Source organism: Chanos chanos, chromosome 7 (genome assembly GCF_902362185.1).
Source record: "Chanos chanos chromosome 7, fChaCha1.1, whole genome shotgun sequence".
NCBI lineage: Eukaryota > Metazoa > Chordata > Actinopteri > Gonorynchiformes > Chanidae > Chanos > Chanos chanos.
Genome location: NC_044501.1, coordinates 7793581 through 7817663, shown reverse-complemented (window position 1 = coordinate 7817663; position 24083 = coordinate 7793581). Strand labels below are relative to the sequence as shown.

Here is a 24083-nt window from a genome sequence, read left to right as displayed (position 1 = left end):
CATTTACACTCATGGGGAAATCACGGGGAACGCGCTTCATCTACCGCCACTATATTCTACACCGATCAGTGATTCTCAGCCAAGTCCTCCACACACACACAGACACACACAGAAACACACAGAAACACACACACACACACAGGGGTGTGAGCCATGAGGACTCGACTGAGAAACTGATCTAGAGCTCATTTTTTACTATCCCTCTTACTCATATTTTACTGTATTCCCCCAATTTGTCAGGAACGAAACCAGCGCTGTTTCCCCAAAACACATGTTTGACAACCTTTCGAAAAGTTGTCGACAGTACATAACGATCACATATGTCAAAATATGCGCAAGTAACGGTCCTAATTACCTTCAGATCACGGTAAACAATTTTAGCAGAGTGCAGGTAGTCCAGTGCAGAAACGATCTCGGCGCCATAGAAACGTGTCCGGTCCTCAGAGAACACCCGCTCTCGTGACAAATGAAAAAACAACTGTCCGGACAAAAAGGAAAGAAATTCTTTTAAAAATCGAGAGAGGAGAGGAGAGAAGAGAAGAGAAGAGAAGAGAAGAGAAGAGAAGAGAAGAGAAGAGAAGAGAAGAGAAGAGAAGAGAACAGAAGAGAAGAGAAGAGAAGAGAAGAGGACTTACCTCACCCCCATTGACATATTCCATCACAAAACACAAGCGGTCCTTCGTCTGAAATGAATACTTCAGTGACTGGGGAAAGAAAGAAAGAAAGAAAGAAAGAAAAAAAGCAAATTTAGGGGGGAAAAAAGACTCATATGGGTACATATGCACCCATTACCAGATTAATGGTTTACAAGTTTTCTATCAGCGTTTGCTTTAATGGAATTGACTACTCACAGTTAAAAACGGATGTCTAGTGCTTTTCAATACTCGGCTTTCGGTAAGAGTGTGGGCCACTTCATCCTGTGAGAGGACAGGAGAGAAAGAGAACGAGAGATGGAAAAAAAAAAAAAAAACAACGACATGAGAAATAAGCGAAAGACGACACAGAACCCGGGCGGGACACTTCGTGAAGCCCGGCGTTGAGGGTTCATAGTTCACTGACCTTTGCGATAATGACTTCTTTTTTCAAAATCTTCATGGCGTAATAGGTGCCGCTGGCCTTCTCCCTCACCAGGATCACTTTCCCAAACGTGCCTTTCCCCAGGAGCTTCAGATAGTCAAAGTCATTCATTGTCTGCGTGATCAAAGACAGAAAACTCACAAGTTACCCGAGGAATCGCTGGCCACCTTGACATAACTGGACCAAAACAGTCAATTATAGTTAAAGTTTATTTCGGTTCGTTTTTTCGACCAGATGCGATGGTGCTTGTGACAGCCCTCCTAAACAGCAGTGCCTACGCCGAAAACCCTCTCCCCCCCCTTGCATAGGCGCGTCACTCTGTTTACCTTTCGTTTGTGATGACTAGTGGAAGTATCCATCTCTTCCTCGTTGACGATTTCGATCTGTGACGTGGGACTGCACAAGATTCCTTCCTCTTCCTGTTTCGCCAGTTTATCTGCCACCATCTGGATGGCCTCCGCCCACTCGTCCCTGTCACCATGGCAACACACTCCGAAAAATCAATGCCGCGACTGGAAACCCCACGGCGTCAAAAAAAAGTCTCTACAGAATCTAAGTGGCGCGTGTCGCGAGAATCGACCCCTTAGCGTTTCTGGATCTGAGAGATTCGGGCTGTTCCTTACGTCCTGCGTGCCGGGCACGTGGACCCGAGAGAGTGAAGAAACCTGCGGATCTGCCCTGAAGCCTGGCATTTTGGCAAATGTTAACTTTGTTTAAACATTAAACATCTAACTGAACGGACGACAAGTTAACCCAAGGCTTTGGGAACGGCGTACATGCAAATTTTAGCGCAATGGAAATCGGTAACGCAGCTACGACTAAAGAAGTACAATCATAATCAAAAGTGGTACAAAACTCTTTTGTCTTTTTCTTTTTTTGGGGGAGGAGGGGGGGGGTTGATTGGTATGTATCCGTCAGTTCTGTTCAGTGCTCAACTGTAAAACTCTTTCTAACTTCTTTAATGGGAATTTAAAAAAAAAAAAAAAACTTTTTATATCTTTAAAAAACACAGAGATCTTTATCCTTATCGCAGAAGAGATCTGAGAGATCAAAAAAAACGTTTAATATTACATCCAATAGGAGACCTGTTCCTAACCGATGGTGGCTTTGTATGGAATGAATATCTCTGACAGCACAAGAGCACAAGAGATGACATCAGAGGCTGCAAATAGAGACGACATCATACTATGATCTCATAGTCCACCACTATAGAGATGACATCATACTATGATCTCATAGTCCACCACTATAGAGATGACATCATACTATGATATCATAGTCCACCACTATAGAGACGACATCATACTATGATCTCATAGTCCACCACTACAGAGACGACATCATACTATGATCTCATAGTCCACCACTATAGAGATGATGTCAGTGTGCTCTGTGTGTGTGTGTTTTTTTTTTTTTTATAGAAATGACTCCAGAGCGAGGTCATACAAAACAGTTTTGCACTGTCAGCACAGCACACGGACGACGTCACCGAGGGTGACGTCGTCGCGGCGATGGCGACGCGAACGCTCACCTCTCATCCGGCGTGTCCACATGAAAGGTCCTCTCGATCACGGTCGTCCACTGGAGACATCTAATGATGAAAGTGTTGGGTTTGGGCCGCTCCGTTTTCATCAGCTGGCATTCTGTGGATAGGTGAGGAGAGAAAAGAGTCAGGGGTGGGTTGGGGGGGGGGGGGGTCAATGTATGGGGCACAAGCGGAAACACGCGCAAAGAGACAAGACGTAAACGACCACAGATGACTCGTTTTCGTAACTCTAGGCCAATGACATAATCAGACAGACTCGTATTAATATCGGTCAGTCATTAAGGTGATCAGCCGGTGTCGGAATTTTTTTTTTTTTTTTTTTTTATCGAAGCATATCAAAATAGGCGTTATGTAACAAGTCCCAATATCAGCCTAGAGTCAGACTGACATACCAATCTGTAATAGAGAAATATCTAATAATACTAAAATGCTCCGTTAATACAGCCAAAACATAGCAGCTTATGAAGGGAAAAAGTCAAGGAACATGTCTGTGTGTGTGTGTGTGTGTGTGCGCGCGCGCGCGCGTGCGTGCGTGTGTGTGTGTGTGAGAGAGAGAGAGAGAGAGAGAGAGAGAGAGGGAGACAGAGAGACAGACAGAGAGAGAGAGAGAGAGAGACAGAGACAGAGACAGAGAGACAGACAGACAGACAGAGAGAGAGAGAGAGACAGAAAGAGAAAGACTCACTGGCTACAGAGAAGTTATTAAGAGGGTAGGCCAGGTCGGAATCCTGCGGTTTCTCCTTGTAACCAATAAAAGATCCATCCGTCTTCAGCAGGAAGTAGCGTGGTCTCCAGTTCTTTATGTATTCTCCTGTAGGTAGAGGAAAATGACACACGCGTTCAAACAGTTATAATATGTCAGCCTACAGATACTCACTAAGACACAGTCACACTCATTTGAACTTGAGGGAACACAGTAAACAACATACAGGCACACGCTACGCTATGACCTGTGCATATATAAACACAAATCCAAGTGTAAAACATACGCAGACAGACACAGGCTCTCTCTCTCTCTCACACACATACACACACACACACACATACACACACACACACACACACACTCTCTCTCTCTCACACACACACACACACATTGCATGAGTACAGTCATACACACAGGCATGTATAGGGGTGAATTTAAAGGACAAACACACGTTGACACAAAACTCACCTCTTTTCTGTACCCATCCTTCCTTCACGACGTTTTGGTCGTTCATGTTGTCTCGAAGGTCGGGAGGTCAACGCTGCCCTGCACCACGTGTCGGAGGTCAAGTGTCCTGACCCAGCCGTCCCTCTTTCTACTCCCCTCGCTGAATCTTCTCTCTTTTTCTTTTCTTTCTTCTTCCGACCCTTCTTTCTTTTGTCGGTCTCTGTCTCTCCGGCTCTCTTGATGCAATGTAGTATTGTCTCCTCTGCTCTCACCTCCCCCCGTACTTTCACTCTCTTACTATGTCTCTGTCTCTCTGTCTCTGTCTCTCTCTCTCACTCTCTCTCTCTCTCTCGAGATCCTCAGACACTCCAGCGGTGACTCAGCCTGGAAGGAAACAACAATGAAAAAAAAAAAAAAAACCCAAAAAAAACAACAACAGAAAACAAAAAAGAAACACATCACTCTCCTCTTCAGCCCCTCACCTGCACCGCCCCACCCCACACCATCCCCCCAACCCCACCCCCACCCCCACCCACCCCCACCATGCCCCCAGCCTCCCTCTCCCTCCCCCTCCCCTCTGTATCCTCCAGCCCATTCCTTACAAACACTTACGTGAGAAATAAAGTCATTGTTAAGCTCGTGAACATGTTTCCCGTCCCGCCCAGACGCCAAGAGCTGTTAAACTCCTCCACTTCCTCCTGCTCCTTAGCACAGAAAACTGGGGGAAGGGTACATTTCACCCCTCAATATTTTGTTTAATGATTTTTCATATTTTCCTTCTTTTTACTCCCCCCCGCCCCTCTCTCTCCCATTTAATATCTGTCCCTGTTTATCACCCTTTGAGTCCTACTGATGTTTAATGTTGCAATGACTGCATTTGAGGTGAAGTTTCTAGACGTAATAATGCGACCTGTCTATCTGGAAAAAAAACCCCAAATATTTAAATGACTATTAGAGTTAATAAGAGCTGGCACTTAATTTTCAAAGAATGAAACTGATAAACAGCGTATGAGCTGACTTCTCTGTTGAACTTGCCTTGTTTTAAGGTTGCTCAATCGATATTATCCAAAATCTAACAACGCAACGTATGTCCACATCAATATGTTTCAAATGGCGCTTGTGTCTGTAATAGTCTGAGAGAACAAATCAAAAGACTTAACCCAGACAACTCAGAATTTACTGTCTCCCCACGATGGCAGACATAATGCACAAAAAAAACACCTCTGCATTACAAAATGTCAAAGACTCAGCCTACCAGCTGACCATAAAAACTTCGCAAACATGTTTACATCCCTCGAGACAACACGATTTTTTTGTTTGTTTGTTTGTTTGTTTGTTTGTTTTGGTTTTGATGGGTAGTAGCGAACCATAGCGTAAATTGGGCAGGTAGGCGTGGTTGTAAAATATATACGACACTTAAATTCGAGGGTGATGGGGGTTTTTTTTGGACATCATCATCATCACCATACAGTCTATAAACTTCAGAAACCAGTCGAAAACACTGTGCGAAAACACAGCACAGCTGCGTGTGTTATTGAAACACGACATAAACACCGCATGGTGAACGGCGTAGCAGACTATATGAAATCAAAAGGAGACGCAATAAGTGGATAACGTCTACTAATCAATTTAACGACAACTCAGTGTGATGTTATCCGGACCGCAGGTTTATTTATTTATTTACTGATTCACATTTGCATTTTTATTCAGAAAACGAATTCCAAATGGATGCTAAACAGAAGGATGGTAGCCTTATATGAAAAAAAGCTAGACTATCCAATGTCAACAAAAACAATGGCCGCCGCTACTGGCATTCCGGGGTATGTTTCGATGCTGCGTTTTGACACCAGACTCCCATCTCTTTATACAAGCTAAACGGATTTGCCATCAATTAACAGGACGCTCCGTTGGGTCCCATACAATAAACAAACAATAAAACAGCGGCTTTTGTTCCAAGGGCGGCGCGGTGTCATTTAGGCTGTAGTTATATAATAGACCGCCACTGCAATTACATCCCAAAAAGATTGGCAACCTAACATGCGGCCGCATACGCAAGAAAATAAAAAAATGTGCGGTTAAAACGTGCTGTACAGATGTCTTTTTTTTAAATTGTGAATTCCGCCAGCAAGTATATATCTAAATAAACGTTAAAATAACACTATATTTGCATTGAAATATTTGTCTCGTTTAACCATTTGCAGTTGATTAACGATACAATGGAGGATCCAATCCCGCGCCAAGCTTGTGAATTCGAGATGAATGAATTTCATCTCGAAACGCATAATCTGCAAACTAAAAAATTTTGGGTCTTATGTGTCAGGGCCTTGCGAAGCATCCGTGGCCAGCCCAGATTCGCATCCCACACTTACAGATGTGCATTTTGAGCATGTTAGCCTTTAGTGCTAACAGCCACTAGGGTGGATGGACGGAAACGGGCCTCACTTGCTTTGCAAACCACAACATTGTCCTCTCATCATTAAGCTCGTTATATGAAAAGCTGAGGTTTCAATTTGTGAATAAAAATCGTGGTATCATCTATTACCTGTCAGACGGGCCGCTAGACGGAGAAATATCAGGTTACCTCCCTTCGGAGCGCTCGCGTCTTCCCCCACCACTTGGAATAATGGTAGAATTTCTTGTTTTTCTTTTTATTGGAAGAACCTCTCTCATGAAAAAGTTGGCACCGCGAACGACTGTGATGTTACCATTGTTGCTGACATTACCGGGCGAACCGAATGACCCAGGATATATCCTACCCGAGGAGAGAAGAAACGCGGTGACGGCTCAACCCGTCTCCGCCACTGGCCATTCAGCGCATCAGCCGCTACGCCACTGGCACTGAGGAAATCTCCTGACGTCACGGATAGACAGATTTTGGAACACTTCCCCCTTTTCCTGGCTTTGTCGCTGGGAAAAAGAAGCTTTTGTTAGTTGCCCCGTCTCCTTTCAACGTATCTTGCGTTGAATGAAATTCTTGAACGCTCGAGAACTATGCCAATTATTCAATTTAACTGTCTTTCACAGAGGCTTAACGCGACTATTCGCAATCAAATATGTGTCTTCTCGTTTACAAGATGATGTCAACAGAAAAATGCGCCTGTCCTTAATTCTTATTGGCCAGACTGGGAATTTTTGGTGGCTTTTGTTTTGTTTAATGAATGCAACCCAACCCCTTCGTGGAGCACCAGGGATCAAAAGACGTTAATCTCAGACAAAGACAAGACATGTAGGCTATATGCACCGTCATTTTCACTTCAACTTAATGCTGAAAAAGGAAAAAAAAAAACATGACCCAATAAAGTATTTTAAAAGCACAGTGGGCTCATTGGGACGAAAGATGCAGCAGACTGCACGTGCTGTACGTGGGACACAAGCGCGCTGGGTGTACAGTGATTGATGACAGTATGTCTCCCTCTGGTGGCTAAAAGAAGGAACCGACAGATGCTTACTTCGTCACTGATAGATAAATAAATAAAACACAGCCACGGGCCGTTGACTGTTACACAATGGGCATGGAAGACCTGAGGCAATAGACTAAAATACAATGGCTGCTCAGAGGATAAAAATAAACATTGTCACGGCTTCTTACTTGTATAGCAGATTGGACCGTATATGCTCACGGTTGACTGTATTAGTTTTAGGTCATGGTATAACATAGGAGAAAAGCTCACAGACTAGATACAGTCGCAAAGCTGACGACGCCTGCCTCTGTCAGTTGACATCATTCGGTTGTTCACTGTAGATGCACCGGGGCAATTCTTTTGTTATTATTTTAAAGCACTGATTTTGAAGGACAAAGGACGTAAATATGCAGGGCTGAAAGACGCAAAGGATCGTATTCACATACACTGCACAGGTGACAGAACACTCTGCTTAGACACAACGGAGTGAAATAAACAGCTAACAAACATCATCTGCACATTTATTTTAATTTAACAGCTTTCAAACGGTGTACCTGGCAGCGCTAAGATGTAGGATTGTTTTCTGTCATAAACTTTGAGGAGAAAAGATCTTTTTTTTTTTAAATTTTATAATTGCACTGACGACTTTCATTGCATCTATAGCCGCTATTACTACTATTAGTAGTAGAATAATAATAATAGTAAGTATTTATAATAACTCTAATCGAGAAACTAACATGTGTTTCTTGCTGTAGGGCAATTCCAACTTTGAACAATACCGTAATGAAATTTATTGAGATATAACAGCATCTATGTATCCTGAGAGGACAGGGTTATGATTATTACTGAGAACACTGGCACAGGGAACAGACGGATTCTAAAGTATGATACGGGGAGGCATCACAGGTTTTAGCATCAGACCAGTCGGCCAAAACAATATCAGCTTGTGAAATTAGCTCCATGTTTGTGAGATGCGGCTCTGTGCTGTTATGTGAGCTTTTCTCTGTGACTGTGTGAGTGCAACAGGAGAATTCAGACGCCTGTGTCAGATTTCTCCGCCTGTGTAACTGAAACCTGCTGAGTTGATATATGTCCAAAAGGAGAAAGAGAAGAGGTGAAGTGTCCCTTCCTTCGTTCTTTATTTGACACACAAACAATAAGGTAGGATTAACAGAAACCGGAAAGGTTTTTACAGTTCGTCTGGATTTTGTGGTTTGTTTGTTTTTAGTGTTTTGTTGCACCGTGCTACTGATTCAAAATGTTTGATTGTCCTTCGATATATGTCGTGAGTATGTACGACATTTTGCAAAAAAGAAAAAAAGTGAACGAAGCGCTGACTGTGTTTAAAAACTTGTTTTGCCTTCAAGAAACTGTCAAACCTGGCCTCCGTTGTAATTCCCCTATACCGACCGCTGTTGGACAATACTGCTATGCTGTTAAATGGAATTCTGCTGCTCTTCTCTGGAATTGTGTTCAATCAAGTTCGGTGGCAGAGTTCTAGAATGTTTTGACAGTTTAGCATAAACGAACCACAAGCCGTATTACTGATTAAACAAATGCCATTCATTGAGGACAGTGGCTCAGTCTAGTTCGGGTGTGATCCATCTTCACTGTGTCGTTCATCTGTAGTCCACAAGATGGCAGGATCGGGTGTTGCGCTGCGACTGCACGAGTTTAAGGAGAGACGAGGGACTGGACAATATGACAGATCGACAGAGAGAAAACCAATGTGAGAACAAGTCCCTTTTTTTTTCCAAAGGACAAACTTGTTAAACAGGTGGTTAATGCACAACTTAGGAATTCTCAGGTAGATGGATAACTACAGCCGACACTCAAGATTACCCAATTTATATGCTCTTAAACTGTTCTCCTGTTGACCGATGTTTGTTTATATAGCTCGATGGAGTACCCCTCACAATTATGATAAATGTCTATGTTTGAGAACTTTGTTTCAAAGCTCTTTCATTCAAAACAAATTTTCAAGTTTGAAGTGTTCAAGTTTATTTCAACCTTGCCGAATGTGACTGTTGCACAACTGTAAAAGAAAGAGTACAGTGTACGGAGGGGATTATGCACATTTGTAATGTATTCAATCAATGCACATGTTCAGTTTACTTTGTGGGCTGTTGAATTAGGACAAGGGTGAACAAGAGGGACCTTTTACTGGGCCCATAGGAACAGCTAGTCCAGTCCTAACCTGTTTTTTTGGCGATATGTTTCCATTCAGCGGTACAGATATACCACTTAACACAGCAGTTATGTAGATTATACAGCAAATGTTACAGACACATTAAGAACGTGATTTGTATTTTTTTTTTTTAAACAAAGATTCCTCGTTGTTTATTAAACTTTTATTTTACCCAGAGTTCCACGTCATGGGAGGGATGTCCACGGCCTTTACCCTGGTCAGCTGGGCAGAGTACACACTGACTACTCACCACTTTACAGGTATCACAGAGAATAACTCCCCGCTCTCCGATTTACGTTCGAAACTCATATAATCCCAGTGTGCATTCATTATACGTAACATTTCACATTACGCAATCCCGGGAGATGGCCTGGATGCTACTCCCCTGTAACACAACCGCATAAGGTGGTTCGGTACCAAGACCTTAGTCTGTTCAGTGGTAATCCACTCAGTCTGGGGCAATTTACAAAAATGAGATTAAATAGCTCTTAATCCCGCAGCAGTCTCCATAGCTGTGTGCGTAATTAAATGAATTAGTGGTCGTAACATGAACCACAGGAATTCAACACTGATATTTAAAGAAAAACACCAGACGTTTCTTTTGTTGTTTGCACTGTTCCATCTAATTAAAATCTGTTTTACTTAGTCATCCACGCTATCAATTAGTGACATAATGGTGACCAGTAAAAAATGAAAAACAGCAGAATGTTTTCTTGCGAATACTGCGGCAGGACATGAATATGACAAAAATTGACTATAAATCTGAAAATAACAACAAAAAATCCTCACTCAGAGCTGATATACCTAGTGTGAAATTACTAAATTGCTGTAGCACTGACTTGTTCTCTGCTCACCTCTGTGTGTCATCGATGGGTCCAGAAAGGGGCCCTCATCACCACTGGACCCTCTGAGACTGGAGACCTCCACGGAAGATCATCTTTACCAGAGGAGTTTTGACCTGCTGACCCTTGAGGCGCTGGAGCACTCTCACCGTTCGGGCCAGACCGCAGCCCGACCCCAACCTCGAACCACGTACCAGGAGGACTTTGGCCTCCAGTCTCATTTCTACCGTCAGTCCCCACACGTGACAGTTGATTGGTTGGCTGGTTGGTTAGACAGTTGGTTGATTGGTTGGCTGGTTGGTTAGACCGTTGGTTGATTGGTTGGCTGGTTGGTTAGACCGTTGGTTGATTTGTTGGCTGGTTGATTTGTTAATTTGTGGTTAATAGACTGGCTATACAGCTGGTTGGTGAGAATTTTGGTTCATTTATTCGGTTGGTTGGTTGGTTATTTTTTCTTGCTCTGACCGACTGGTACATTGGTCGGGCAGTTGGGTAACTGTAGGGTTGTCTGGAAGGTTGTACAATTGATTGTTTTCCCTCACTGATCAATTGACTGGTTACATTGGAATGGATCTTTTTTAACTGTTGTTTCAATGACCACACAGTAATCAGTCCTATCTAGTCAACACATCTGCCTATTTTAAGGTAAACACTTCTTATTCAAAACATTCATGTATAGAGCTGGTCCTGTGTTATGAGGAAAGAAACTTTTTTTTTTTCTCAACTCATACTTTTTTTTTTTTTTCTTTATCAGTGCATACTTTCCACATTAGCTATGTTGACAAGCTGAGACGTATATGATGAAACTTTACAAAAATGCATTACGTGGGTGTCTCCAGTGACTTAAAGACATAGTTTGTCCCTGACCTGACCCTAAAATGTAACAATTTTGTTATGTTTTTTGCAGCCCCTGATGATACAAAATTCACCCTGCTCTCCCACCCCGGACCTCTGCAGCCACGGACGCTGTGCCTGCCTAGGGGTATCTTTGAGGAATGAAAAATCATTTCTCCCCTATACTTCCACCAAATAAAAAGAAAAGAAAACAAACAAACAAACAAACAAAAAAAAAAAAACGCAGTATGTTGGTTGTCATTCTTCAAAATCAAACATCAGTGCACAGGACTGTTAATAGATGGTTCATTTATTCCTGTTAAAACAAAAGATCGCCTCGTTCACGGGTGACAAAAAGTGGAAATTTCAGTGGTGACGCAGCAGTATTTGTCAATCTGACTGACTAAATAAGAGCTTGTCTCGGGTATGAAAACATGTCCTCGGGTGACGTCAAGATCACAGTAAGTACATGTCTCTGGTTTCAAACTGCCCAAACCAGTGAGTCTAGCATAAAGCACTGCCAAACCCTGGTCTTTCTGTATGGAGGAGAAAGTACTTGATGGTTTGATTAAGTGTAACGGAACATAGGGGATTACATAAAATAGGAGTTTACCTGCTCGGCCATCTATAGCATAATCCTGTGTGTACCCAACCTATGGACTCCACCTGATCTAGACCTTGTCCTGATGGCACCTGGTTCGTCTTGCCCCGCCCATGTTTACATTTTGTTTCAAGCAATCCTGTTCACATCCTATACATTAAGTATAGGACAAACCATGGCAGAGGTGAAAACGAAAACCATGGCAGAGGTGCGCTACAGCCAGGTACGGCCGCACAGAAATGAAACGAAAATTGATCATTTTATGCAGAAATAAGCAAAATATATCTGCTATTTATAGAATACACACAGTCATGCCATCAGAGTAGAAGAAGGAGGACGAAAAACAGCTCCAGGCTATGTGTTCTCCAGGAGTGTTAAACTTCTTCTATGTTCCCTTTCCCGTGATGTAGTTCTACCTTATAGTACAAAACTATAGAGACGGCAGGTGGAACAGTTTCCCTGTGCGGCAGGGGTAATGTCTGAAAGTGTGCAGGGCACCGTAAACGAAACACGTGACTGCTGAGAGCAGAGAGCGGAGCTCCACACGAGAGATGTCTTCTTTCCATCTTCTTAGGACACGAGGTCAGAGGTGAGTGAGTGGGAAGGGGGTTCAATTATGGAGTGCCGATATTCTTCTCCCCGATTCTGGTGAATACAATATATAACTCCTCACCCTGGCGTGACCCCCCCCCCCCCCCCCCCTTGTGCCAGAGAGGTTGAGACTGACACATGTGTCCTTAGACACATCCAAAATCCGCCGCCGCTTGTTCTCACCCGTCCGTTTCACTGGCGTCTCCGTGGGAACGCGGTACAAATGGAGGTTTACGCTATTCCCGTAAATTTTCCTGAATCAAGGCTGGGAGATGCCGAACTGCAGCACTCTGCCAAGGTGACCCTTTCAGTTAGGAGCACAGAGATTCAGACTTCCAGTCTTGGGAATGGGTCACAGTGTTGGAATGGCAGAACTCTCAGTTCTACTAAACGTATGCCCATGTTTGTTCAATCACTGAGCCAGAGTAATCCCCGCTTCAAATACGTTCAACATTTTACAGTTTAGCATTTCACAATTTAGATCAGTACACCTTTACAATATCTCCCTTTTTCCAACTCAGAGTAGAATATATTCCTTATATAAAAAGCATCAAAATTTCTCTGCTACAAATTCAATAAAAGTAAATCAGTCTGTATTATGTAATGTATATATGTAACGTGCTTGACAATGGGGCTTTTTTTTTCCTTTTCTCTTTGGGGGTGTGATGAAACTGTTGGTGCCTTACCCACTGGTTACCACCTCATTCCATTCTGTCTTAGGAGGACACTGACAATGAACAATCAAGTGTTTAGTTTTAATGCTGTTTCATGCATGCCAGACAGGTAGTGATCTCAGCAAGGCCTGTTTTCATTGGTGTGTGATTAAAAAAGAAAACAAACAAACAAAAAAATCAACTATAGGATTGTGTCTCCTTTTTTTTTTTTTAAACTCCAGTTCCTTCCTTACAGAAAAATTCCACTCCACATGAATGAATGTTTATCTTGGGTTCGCTTTGTTTTTTCTTTCTTTCTCTCTCTCTCTCTCTCTCTCTCTTTCTTTTTTTTAACGGACTGAATAATGACTCAGATATTTATTTAAACGACTTATTCGACACCTTCATTTCTGATGGATACAATCACATCCTGCCGTTACTTGTGAGAAGCTGAACCCTACAGAATACATTCTCACTCCCAGTATTGACAGAAAAGCAGAAACACCCAACTACACCTTATGGGAACCATAACAGAAACTATTTTACATCAAAATCAGCCTTACTGAGTTTTGGTGAGCGTATGTGTATGCCACACGATGATGTTTGTGTTTGTCAGCAGAAATGGCTTGTTTATGATTGTACATGGTTTTACTGATTAAATTATTGACTGATTTACTTCAAACAGGAGTAAAGTTTTCTCAAGACTTAAATTACTATTGTTCTAATTACTTGCCCGGTATAGTTCTTGTAACAGTTTTTTGTTTCAAATTATCATTCACAAGATTCAATACCTTTCCAGCCGTAAAGCTTTCTAAACTGCTCAATTCCTCCTCCGACAAAAGTGATTTTGTACATCAAAATGGATATTTGGGTTTTTTTTTCTCTTCAGAAAACACTTATTTCACAAAGGCCAGATTTTTTCTCACATTTAAACAAGTACTTTAAAGGATCTTGACTGTTCTCAATTAATTATTTTGACAAGATGCCTTGAACAGGCTGAAATATTCTTCAGTGACTGCAGTGACCAAATCAGAGTGATAGAGTGTTTCAACTGTGAAAATAAGCCAACAAACAAACAAACAAACAAACAAACACACAGACCATTCAACTGACAGTGCACATATGTTAACTCAAGGAAATTTGTAAAATAATCACTATTTTTTCTTCCTGGCACCACACTGTACAAACATTGTGGCTGTTGTTTTGGGTTTTTAAGCATCTATAATACACTTTACCTTTACCTCAAAATATTTATATGACTCTGAATTTGCCATTGACAGAATATTAAACAATAATATATTTTAAAAGTAGAAAAATGTTAGACAAACATTTAATGTTTTTTTTCTATTTTTTCTCTTATGAATTTATTTTCACTGATTTTTCTTGACATACCATAATGACTGACTGTTTCACTGATTAGATGGGAAATCTGAGTGTGCACTGATAGGTTTACAAGAATCTAGTTTGTATTTAAATTCTCATAAAAAAACACATGCACATTCTGAAATGAGGCAAAAAAAGAAAAATGTTAAGAAAGAATATAATTCAGTTACATATTTAATGCATCACAGCTACAACAACAACAACAAACACAAAACAAATGGTTTTTCTGTTTGTTTGCTTTTGTTAGTTTTTATGTTTCAATGGTTTTTTTTCTTACAGTTCTGCCAGTCTGTCTTTTTGAATGGCAAGTGTATTAACAGACGGTCTTTTCCTAACAGCACAGGCTTTTCTATGAACAAAAAATGAAATATAGGTTGCACGCTGCGATTGTATAACTGTTTCATTCGTTCATCGTTCACTATTCTTAAAAAAAAATTAAATCATTAAATCATTAAATCTGCAAAACAACCAGCACACACAGAGAGAGAGAGAGAGAGAGAGAGAGATACAGCATGCCAACGTGTACGTGTCGGTTTAAAATAGCTCCTTTGTTAGAATAAAGAGGAGTGAGAGCGTGGGACTGCTGAACTGCTTTGACCCTCGTATGGCAGAAATGAAGTCTCAGAGATGACTGTGGCTGACTTGGATAAATGGACAGCGATAATGGTAACGTGGCTAAGGTCATGACGTGCCTCAGACATTTCAGTAGTTCAAGTTCCTTCAGCGTCCACTGTGTAAAAATGTAAATGATATCTCCCAAGAGGTTAGGGTTGGTGTATCTCTCTTTTTCGATGTGAAACCTCGGCTAAATACATTAAACTGAAAAAAACAGAGACGTTGTAACGAATGCGCAATTTGGAAATCTACATGGACCTTCAAGTCGCGTTCATAAGATTTTCTCACATACCACAACTGCGCTACGAACAGTAACCTAAATGCGAGCCATAAACGGTTATGAAGATGTGTTTCTGACTAATAAAGTAATAAAGTAATCTTGGTTTGGTGCGTTTATGACCAACTGTTGCATGTTCCCAAACTATGGGGTTTACATGGCACAAAAAGCAAACGTGTTGTGAGGTTGCCCTGAAAACAAGACAAAAAAAAAACTTGTATCCTACATATAGTTTAGATTTTCATTTTAAATTGTAGTCCCGAGGTTAATAAAATGATATTAGTTCAATAAATATTGTATCAGCCGACCCTGCATCGGTAGTTGGTTTTCCGCTGAGGTCTTCCACTGCAGTGTAGGCCTAAGCAACAAAGCAGTTCGGTTCCTCGCCCTTCATTGTTGTCACCCCGTATAAGCTACGCTCTGTCTATTCATTCGTGATCCGTCTCCCACATTGCCCGAAATAATCTACGCAAGTTTCACGTATCCTGGTGGCGTTACCCGATCCCCGGTTTGTCCTCGCCAAAAACAAAGAGCTTACGTTCTTTTTTAGTCTTGCGACCTTAAAGTTATCAAAGAGATGTAAGGCGAGTTTCGTGATTGTATTGTCCGTTCCCCCCACAATAACATCTCATTTATGGCCTGTTTTCAAAAGAGTAAAAAAAAAGAAGAAGAAGAAAAAGGGGAAAGGGGGCAAAGGACAGCAAAAAAAAAAAAAACAGTTGCTGCCATATCACTTCTCAAGTGTCATGTACGTGACGGAGAACTGGTTTTTCGAGGAACTAATTCCACTGTCAATACCAAGTAATGCTTTTTTTATATATATACGTGCTGACGTTGCTGACAGGTTTGGGGTAATCTTGGATGACTCGGCAAAACGTTCGACCGTGAGTCACTTGCTTAAATAGGGGAGCTTGGCTCTCTCACATCTCACAGTAGTCAGGCTGACACGACAAAATCAAGATGAAGGTTCAATTCAACACGGGGGCCCTGGCCTTGCTGGCACTGGTGGCGCTGGTTCCCAGCATCTGTGAAGGGATTGTGCTGACCAAATGTGAGCTGAAGAATATCCTGCAAGAGCTCATTGCCAACCATGACAGGCTGCCACAAAACGTCAGCGCAGAGGACATTACTGCCAAAAGTGAGTTTTATAACGGGGGGAATTCTGATAGGACGATTAGATTTGTTTTACGGTAATTACTATTGTGATACAACAGTGCAACAGAACAAAATAATGGTCTTGAGATATTAAACGTAACTTGGTAAGAGTCTACAATAATATTTTGTGGGGAAATTATCTGAAAGCGACATTTAAACCATGCACCGGAGAGATTCAAGAGGCTACACCAGTGCAACGGAACAAAATAATGGTCTCGAGATATTAAACGTAATTTGGTAAGAGTCTACAATAATACGTTGTGGGGAAATTGTCTGAAAAAGGTATTTAAATCATGCACCGGAGAGTTTCAAGAGGCTATTTTGTGAGCTGCAACCCTCTATCCGATGTATTTTTAATATATCCATGCATATAGCAATTTTACAGATATTTCAGTTTACGAACGAAGACGATTTGTGTTGCAAAAGTTATCCAGACATTTAAGAATTCTTAGTTATTCTGTTACCCGAATATAAATCAGTTTAATTAAACGGTCCGAAAAGTGCAGGAAACCCATAAAGATTCAAAGTGTTTACATGCATCGCCTCATCGCACTCTCTGTAATTGTTCCCTCCACCTGTCGCTCTCATAGTTGTTTGCCACGTCGAGCTGACCTCTGGATTCAACACCAGTGCCGTGAGGGAGATCCCAGTCCCAAGAGATCTTCCACCATTCCCCGGCAACCGCGGTAATCGGCGCCCAAGGTCACCACGTGGCGGTAGAAAGGGACGGTTTGGGCTAGCCTCATTCATGCGCCCGGACTCCGGTTCCTCCTCCATGGAGGGTTCCGGTAGCAGCAGCGAAGAGGACAGCGGCTCTAGCGAGGAGAACTCTGATGTGTGGACCCTGTACGGTCTGTTTCAGCTGGCCGACCGGGTGGCATGCGACAGTGGCAACGGACCGTCACTCAACCTCTGCGACCTGAATTGCGATAGTAAGTACCCTACATGTGTCCGTTCGTTAATTCAGTTATTAAATTTACCCAACATTTCTAAAAAAAAATAAAAACAAGAACAACAACAACAACAAAAACATTTGACTGAGGCTACTGCTACTTCATTCTAATTGTGACATTTCTCTGTGACAGGCCTGATCGATGACGACATCAGTGATGACATCGCCTGTACTGAGATTCTTAAATCCAAAATGTCAGTAGGCCAGATGTTAATAGAACCATAACAGATAAAACTGTTACCTATAATCATGTTAATTCAGTAAACGAGTCCTCCATCTGAGTGGCCTAAACGTTCGTCTGTAGTTCTCGTTTCAGTATAAAGGAGATAATCCTCACTGTCCGGTTCTTGGCACTTTCTCGTTTGTTCGCGTTGACATTTATATATAAATATGTATACCTCTGAAAACTACAGGGTTAATCAGGATATCAATGTGTTTTTTTATTTTATTTTTTATTTTTATTTAGAGTCTGGCTTTGGATTGCTTTTCCGTTTGCCTAGTGAAACTAATCAAGATTTGAACACTTCTATTTAATATCTGATTTTATCATATAGCCTATAGCCTATCTACTGCACGCTCTCTTAGAATAACAACAACAAGTAAAGCTGTTGTTATTGTGACGTACACAACCACTCATAGTGCCGTGGTTGCTGTTGCTGTTGTTATTGTGACATACACGACCACTCATGATACTGTTTGTGTTTATAATCTGCATAGGATGACAATGGGCGGAGGTCCCAGACGTGCCTTTGGTCTCATCAAGAAAATGTAAGAGGAAAATACATGCACACAAACATAGCAAAAAACAAAAACAAAAACAAAAACAAAAAAACCAACAACAACAACAACAAAAAAAGTAACATAAAACATAATCTAAAACGTGTGGGGGGGGGGGGGGGAGTGAAGGGGTTCCATAGAGACCTTTTTGTTGTGATCTCCTTTGGATTTTTTTTTATTTTTTTTTCGAGCATGCAGAATTCTAATTTTTGGATAGTACTCTTTTTCAACAAATTACATTCATCACAACGTTTCTTATGTTAACGAAAATGATGAACTACTTAATCAGTAGCGCGGATTCACAGCGCCGTTGCCTCTGTCACGGAGTCGACAGAAAATATTGATCGGTGACATGTATTCACTATGTAATTATGTCTTTCACAGGATTGCTCTGCTGTTCCAGTCGGAGTGTGCAAGAGTGGTTGCCTCCGAATACTTCGCCGAGTGCGCGTAGAGGCCATTCTCAATGGACAACGAGCTTGCTTTTAAAATCCGTTCAATATATCTTTCGCTTGTTAATGAAAGCTTCATGCAGTCCTTCTGTATACATTTCCTGCTTATGACACTCTCCGTTCTCTGTCTCCTCTCGCATTATTAAAACGTGTTGTAACCACAAAAATGAGTTCAGATGTATTCCCTGTACGCACACACAATTTTCGGGGGATGGGTAACACTCGGCTGAATGGGTTACGTGGTATTACTTCACAAAAAATAAAAAATAATGAAATTCCACTTAAAACATACAAGTGATACAATCGACCTTTAATATGCAGTTTTTATCTAACACCTACACTGATACACCTGTTTATCTATATGAGACAGATTCACGCGAACAAAAAAGAAAAAAAACACGAGACACACCTTGGTGCATTGTTCAGGTGCAGACGGTTATACATGGCGGAGATGAAATGTTATCTTGGACAGACTTTGAGACGACAATGAACAAAAGTTTGTATTTGGTTATTGTGACATTTAGCTGAAACTAACTGGGGTTTGGCAGGTCTTGGAAATGGGTTTGACATCACTTCCACTGTCTCAAAATCGCCTACTGTCCGCAAGAGGGCGGTAATCGACAGCCTTTAGAGTCCTGAGGGAGCGAGGACGAACTAACACCTGTCCTGCGGTGTATCACAATTAGATCTACAATTTGGTAAAAACAAAAACAATCAAACAAACAACAAACAAGCAAAATAATGTTTTAATAATATTATTTATTAAAATGACACTAAAATACTATTTACATCAGTGTATGCTCACATGACAACTTATAAATACTTATAAATACTTAAGAAGTGTCACAGGAGAAACAGTGGTTTGTGCAATCATAATAATTACACGAGTGTGATAATATTAGTCCTGGGGTGACAGTAAAAGGGGTTTATTTTTAAGAATAGCTACAGGAAACATCCCTTCTCTTGTTCCCCTGCGGGACACCACGTATACAGTTGTTCGTCTGTGGAATATATAGCTGTAAAAATAGCCTACACAAGCACGTAACTACAACCAGAGATGTAAAGATGCGAGTGATACAAATGTCACTGATACGTTTGAAAATAACGGTCATAATAACGTTTTTCATTGAGAGATGGCCACACTACATGCACGAATGATACAAACTGCAGCCTGTTTCATACTCGTGAAATGAAAGTCACTCAATTGAACGTTTGATGCATCGGTGAAGTGTCACAGGTTCTTCTGAAAGACGCCGCGTTCCCTCTAAATACTCAGTGGATTAGTGCAGCAGTTTATTAATGTAATCCATTGCTACTCTTCCTCTCTCTCTTTTTCCACTACCCTTAATCTCTCTTCACTCTCTCCCTCTCTCTCTCCCTCCTCTTCTCCTCCTTTCTTTTTCAGTGACTCCATGGCAGTCAAAGTCTATATGAAACAATGTTTTTGATATTCCACTTCGTATTTCCCAATCAAACGAAGCGCCCGGTCGACTTAATCTCTGGACACAGTTTAGCCTCCATATCCTCTATCTTTATGGACTCCACATCTTTCCCGCTGCTGATACTCGCTGCTCGGGTGATCTTCGTCAGTGTCTCCTCGTATGGTGGCGGCAAGTAAACCATGAGAAAGACACCGTCGGACACATCAGAACTAGTGCTGTTTAGTCGCTCGGCGTTCCCAGTCAGCGAGGACAGAAATTCGGCGCTGCTCTCCGCGTCAGGGAGGTCCAGCGCTATAATATTGGCCAGGCTGAACTTGGTGCGTCGGCACCGCCGGTAAACCACGAGACCCAGGAGACACAAGACTACAACTGAAGTAACAGGGAGGACAACGTAGAGAATGACCTCAGACTTCACCCCTTCATCGGACTTGAGATCGTTCCAGGGGTAACTCTGAACAAAAACAATAAAATGGACTGTTAGACCACTAAACAGCACCGGCCGACCACCATGGTGCACTGCAGTCTTCAAATCAAAACAAACTGAAACAAAATCAAGTTGCAGTTAATATTTAAATTAAAAGTTAAATCCTTCTGAATTTTCCTGTCTTGGTTATTTAGAAATCAAAACCGCAATAATGGCTCAGAGGTAGGAAATTTTACACACACTGAGAGCTTTTGAACTGGAGTCACTGTCTGAGAATATTTATTCATTTTTTTTTCGGAATAGGCATCCATCTTCAACATTTCCAAAAAGTGAAGTCTCTGATATTGCGAAAGTTTCTCAAGTCTTTATCAGCAGATTAAATAAGACAGTCTCCAGTTATATTTGGGAATCTGTACCGAGTTTGGGAAAATCGCATATTGCACCTCAATCGAACTATTTCCCTAAATCAGTAGGACCGCTTTCAGCCTGTCGGTATTAATCAGATAATGCCGCTTTTGTGCTAGATTAGATATTTTAACAATATAAAATACCACTGAGACCATAACTTTCTGTCTCCTCAAATGAACCATCGTTAACCCAAAACTAGCAGTGTTTCTCTAACTGCGTGCTACGAAGTTAGGCTAAATGAAAGTTTAAAGTTTATTTTTTAAAGTTGTTTTCATATTACCCCTGTGATTATCAGCATCATTTCAAACTTTAAAATCCTTTCATATCTAGTATACTACGACAGGGTCTCTATGAGAACTGCAACAGGAAAATAATAATAATTTATATATAAAAAAGCAATCTTAAAATGTTCATCTTTGAACAATCTGTTCCTAAGGACCAAGGACAGCTCACTGAACCCCGAAAGGCTCCCGCTCTGAATTTCGCCTCATCTGATTAAATCGTTTATTTGCCTACACACTTAATGGACCTCTTCAAATATTTATTCAGTTACAACATTTTATTCTTAAATCTTTTTTTTTTTTTAAATTTGAAACAGTGAAACGCTTGGATTTGTCACACGGTCGGGAAAAGAAGATGCCCACGATCCATAGCTGGACAAACTTTGCCCAGCCTGATCTCAGTCCAACTCTATGTCCAATCTCAAAACGAATTAGCGTTGCAAACAAACAAAGAAAGAAACAAGCAAACAAACAAACGAACGAACGAACAAACGAACGAACGAACAACGGAACGAACGAACAAACAAAAAATTCAATATCTTAAAATACGAATAGCCTATACCACTCAGTTTTCAATGTAACTCTCTGAAGGGTTTTGCAAACATAACCAATTTTGACCTTTCCACAACTTAAGGAGTCAAAGAAAACGTGTACACACCATCAGCGGACCATTTCACATCACAGTTAGGATGTACACAACACAACACCGAACAGGACAGCTAGCAGTAGGAGCGACGTGTTAACTGGGATAACATCTGTTTCATCTGCTACTTTTAACTCTCCGCCTTTTAATAATGACAATACTAAAATCAGTGTCCACAGAGCTGTTCTTGACATTGATGACTCAAACTCACTGAACGTACAGGGGAAAACCCCACCTGCAACTGTTCGACAGAAGGGGGTGAAGGAGACCCAGTGACCCAGTCGTAGGTTCCCCGTCCAGCCGGCCCAAACTTCATCCAACTGCTCGCCAGAAGTGTTCGCATAGTGCTGTTGCTGATGATTGATGATAATGATGATGATATGTAAGGAACAGCCTACCCGGGACGAGTTTGAGACAAAGTAATAGTGTGTCTACGAAAGACAAGAGGGAAAAAAAACACTCGACGCAGCACTAACGTCCGAAGCCGACGATGTCCAGCTGAATTCTGAACTTGAAGGTTCCGTGCGGGAGAAAGAGGCGGCGTAAACTAAGCAGCATTTCACATGGCTGCGCATGCAGATAAACAGTATCCAGGCCACCGTTCCGCCAATGACGCCGCGCGAAAAGAACAGATCTGCAATCTCCTGCAGGGATTTGCGTTGGGGTCTGAACAGCTGGCCTATATTTAACCGAAAGGGAGAGAAAACGGGGGAGGGGGAGGTAGAAGAGGAGGAGGAGGAGGATGGGTCGGTCACTCAACATGGTTAGAATCCACGGCGCGAGGGTTATGGTGTTGGAAGTTTTTTTTTTTTTTTTTCAGTTGAATCAAAACCGGAGCACGTGAAGCGCTCTCCTGCGGGATAGCAGAGATGCCGCGCACTCTGGAAACACCAGACCTAACGTGTAATACCCTCGCAGCTGTTCGACCTTTGGGTGCGAGTGTATGTATGTATATGACTGGGGTTACTGTGAAGCTCTAGGAACACTACAAGCGTGACAAACATGTGCCGGATTAAGAGAGCATGACAGAGCTTTGTTTTCACTCTTCAGAGAGATCATACTAGCACCGCGCCGATTGTTATAAAAGAAAACTTTATGAGTCATATGTCCGTAGATTAACCGCTTAAACATGAGCGCACATGGCAGTCAGGGTTGTAGTCTACCTCTTCACTTCCCAGTCCCCAGCCAGTACACTGACAATGAGCCACAAGTTCAAAAATTGCATTGACTGTATTGAAAGTATGAGGACGACTAACAGAGGCCTTTAACACAATGCTCGAATTTCCCAGACCAGCGGCTCAACGGGGAAAAAAAGGTGTTCAGAACATTATGTGTTCAAGAAATGGTTTGAAGATGCTTCAGGTGTATATATAAACATCAATGTTTCCAAACATTATTTTTTTTAAATTACAACACGCGCACACACACGCAGTCTTGTCTCAGTGTCATCCCTGTTCCACCAGCATCAGCTGTGACTGGAGCCTGTCTCCAATGGGCCTCCAGTGTGTTCCCTCTCGGCAAGCACAAAGAGATATTGTTTCCACCTTTACTGCAAACATGTCAAAATACACCTGAGATCGCATTTTAGCTGCCTGTAGACTTCTGACTGAAAATGATAGGGTAAATAACACACTGTAAAAGTGTTGCTGAGTAGAAGTCAGTTGCACTAGATTAAAACATGAAGATTTTTATGTTTTAATCGATTGATTTTTGCTTCCGATTAAACATACTAATATTGTGTTCAGGAAAACATACATTCTACTACCATATTCTCAAAATGTTCTCTAAAATGTACTTGAGTTTTGTAAGTTCAAGCAAGGACATACAACAATTTAGTAAGGTGAACTAGGTTTAATTTAGTGTCTGTCAGAATGTCCCATACTGTAAACCCAAACATTCAAATAACTTAATTCTATTCAGTTATGTAAACTCAAAATGTCCTTATAAATTCTACTGACTTCAAATTTTTGGGCTGTTATAACACATAATCCAATTCTGAGTTATGTAAACTAAAAACTTTTGAATAATATTAAGTCAATTTTGGATTACGTAATATGAACTCCAGATTAGTAAATCACTATAACTTAAACTTTTGGAGTTCCTATGTCCAGCGTCAGCACCGCGGTGCATTATGGGGCACCTCCACACTCAAAAACAATAATTTGTTGAATGAACTCAATTTACCCATGCCACACATTTCCATCTAAACGAATCAAGTGAAACTAGTCTGTCTTTATTATGTTCTATGAATACAACATACATTTGTTGACGAAATGTAATCGTTTCATTTAAGTTCAATTAATTTGCCATGCACTGAATCCAAATGTTTGCAGGCCTAAATTTGCAAATGATTCATTTGTCTTAATTGTTTATTTACTCATTCTTTTA

At 41.4% G+C, this 24083-nt stretch overlaps 2 protein-coding genes across 2 annotated transcripts in view; one reads left to right on the top strand and one right to left on the bottom strand.

The window, feature by feature from the left end:
* The window catches only part of akt3b (v-akt murine thymoma viral oncogene homolog 3b), a 7586-nt gene extending 3690 nt beyond the window's left edge, over positions 1 to 3896 (bottom strand). Inside the window, exons 1-8 of the mRNA XM_030779785.1 lie at positions 3798 to 3896; positions 3309 to 3434; positions 2609 to 2720; positions 1404 to 1548; positions 1060 to 1191; positions 852 to 917; positions 636 to 704; positions 356 to 478 (exon numbers count right to left, since the gene is read on the bottom strand). Of these exons, the coding sequence (XP_030635645.1) occupies positions 356 to 478; positions 636 to 704; positions 852 to 917; positions 1060 to 1191; positions 1404 to 1548; positions 2609 to 2720; positions 3309 to 3434; positions 3798 to 3843 (819 nt within the window). The 5' untranslated portion in view covers positions 3844 to 3896. The remainder of the gene's footprint in view (positions 1 to 355; positions 479 to 635; positions 705 to 851; positions 918 to 1059; positions 1192 to 1403; positions 1549 to 2608; positions 2721 to 3308; positions 3435 to 3797) is intronic.
* Positions 3897 to 8919: 5023 nt separating this feature from the next.
* LOC115817591 (uncharacterized protein C1orf100 homolog) lies at positions 8920 to 11250 on the top strand. Its single transcript, XM_030780914.1, has 4 exons — positions 8920 to 8984; positions 9542 to 9625; positions 10245 to 10435; positions 11115 to 11250. Exons 1-4 carry the CDS (start codon positions 8962 to 8964, stop codon positions 11204 to 11206), a joined length of 390 nt encoding a protein of 129 aa, XP_030636774.1. The 5' UTR covers positions 8920 to 8961; the 3' UTR covers positions 11207 to 11250.
* Positions 11251 to 24083: the final 12833 nt, after the last annotated feature.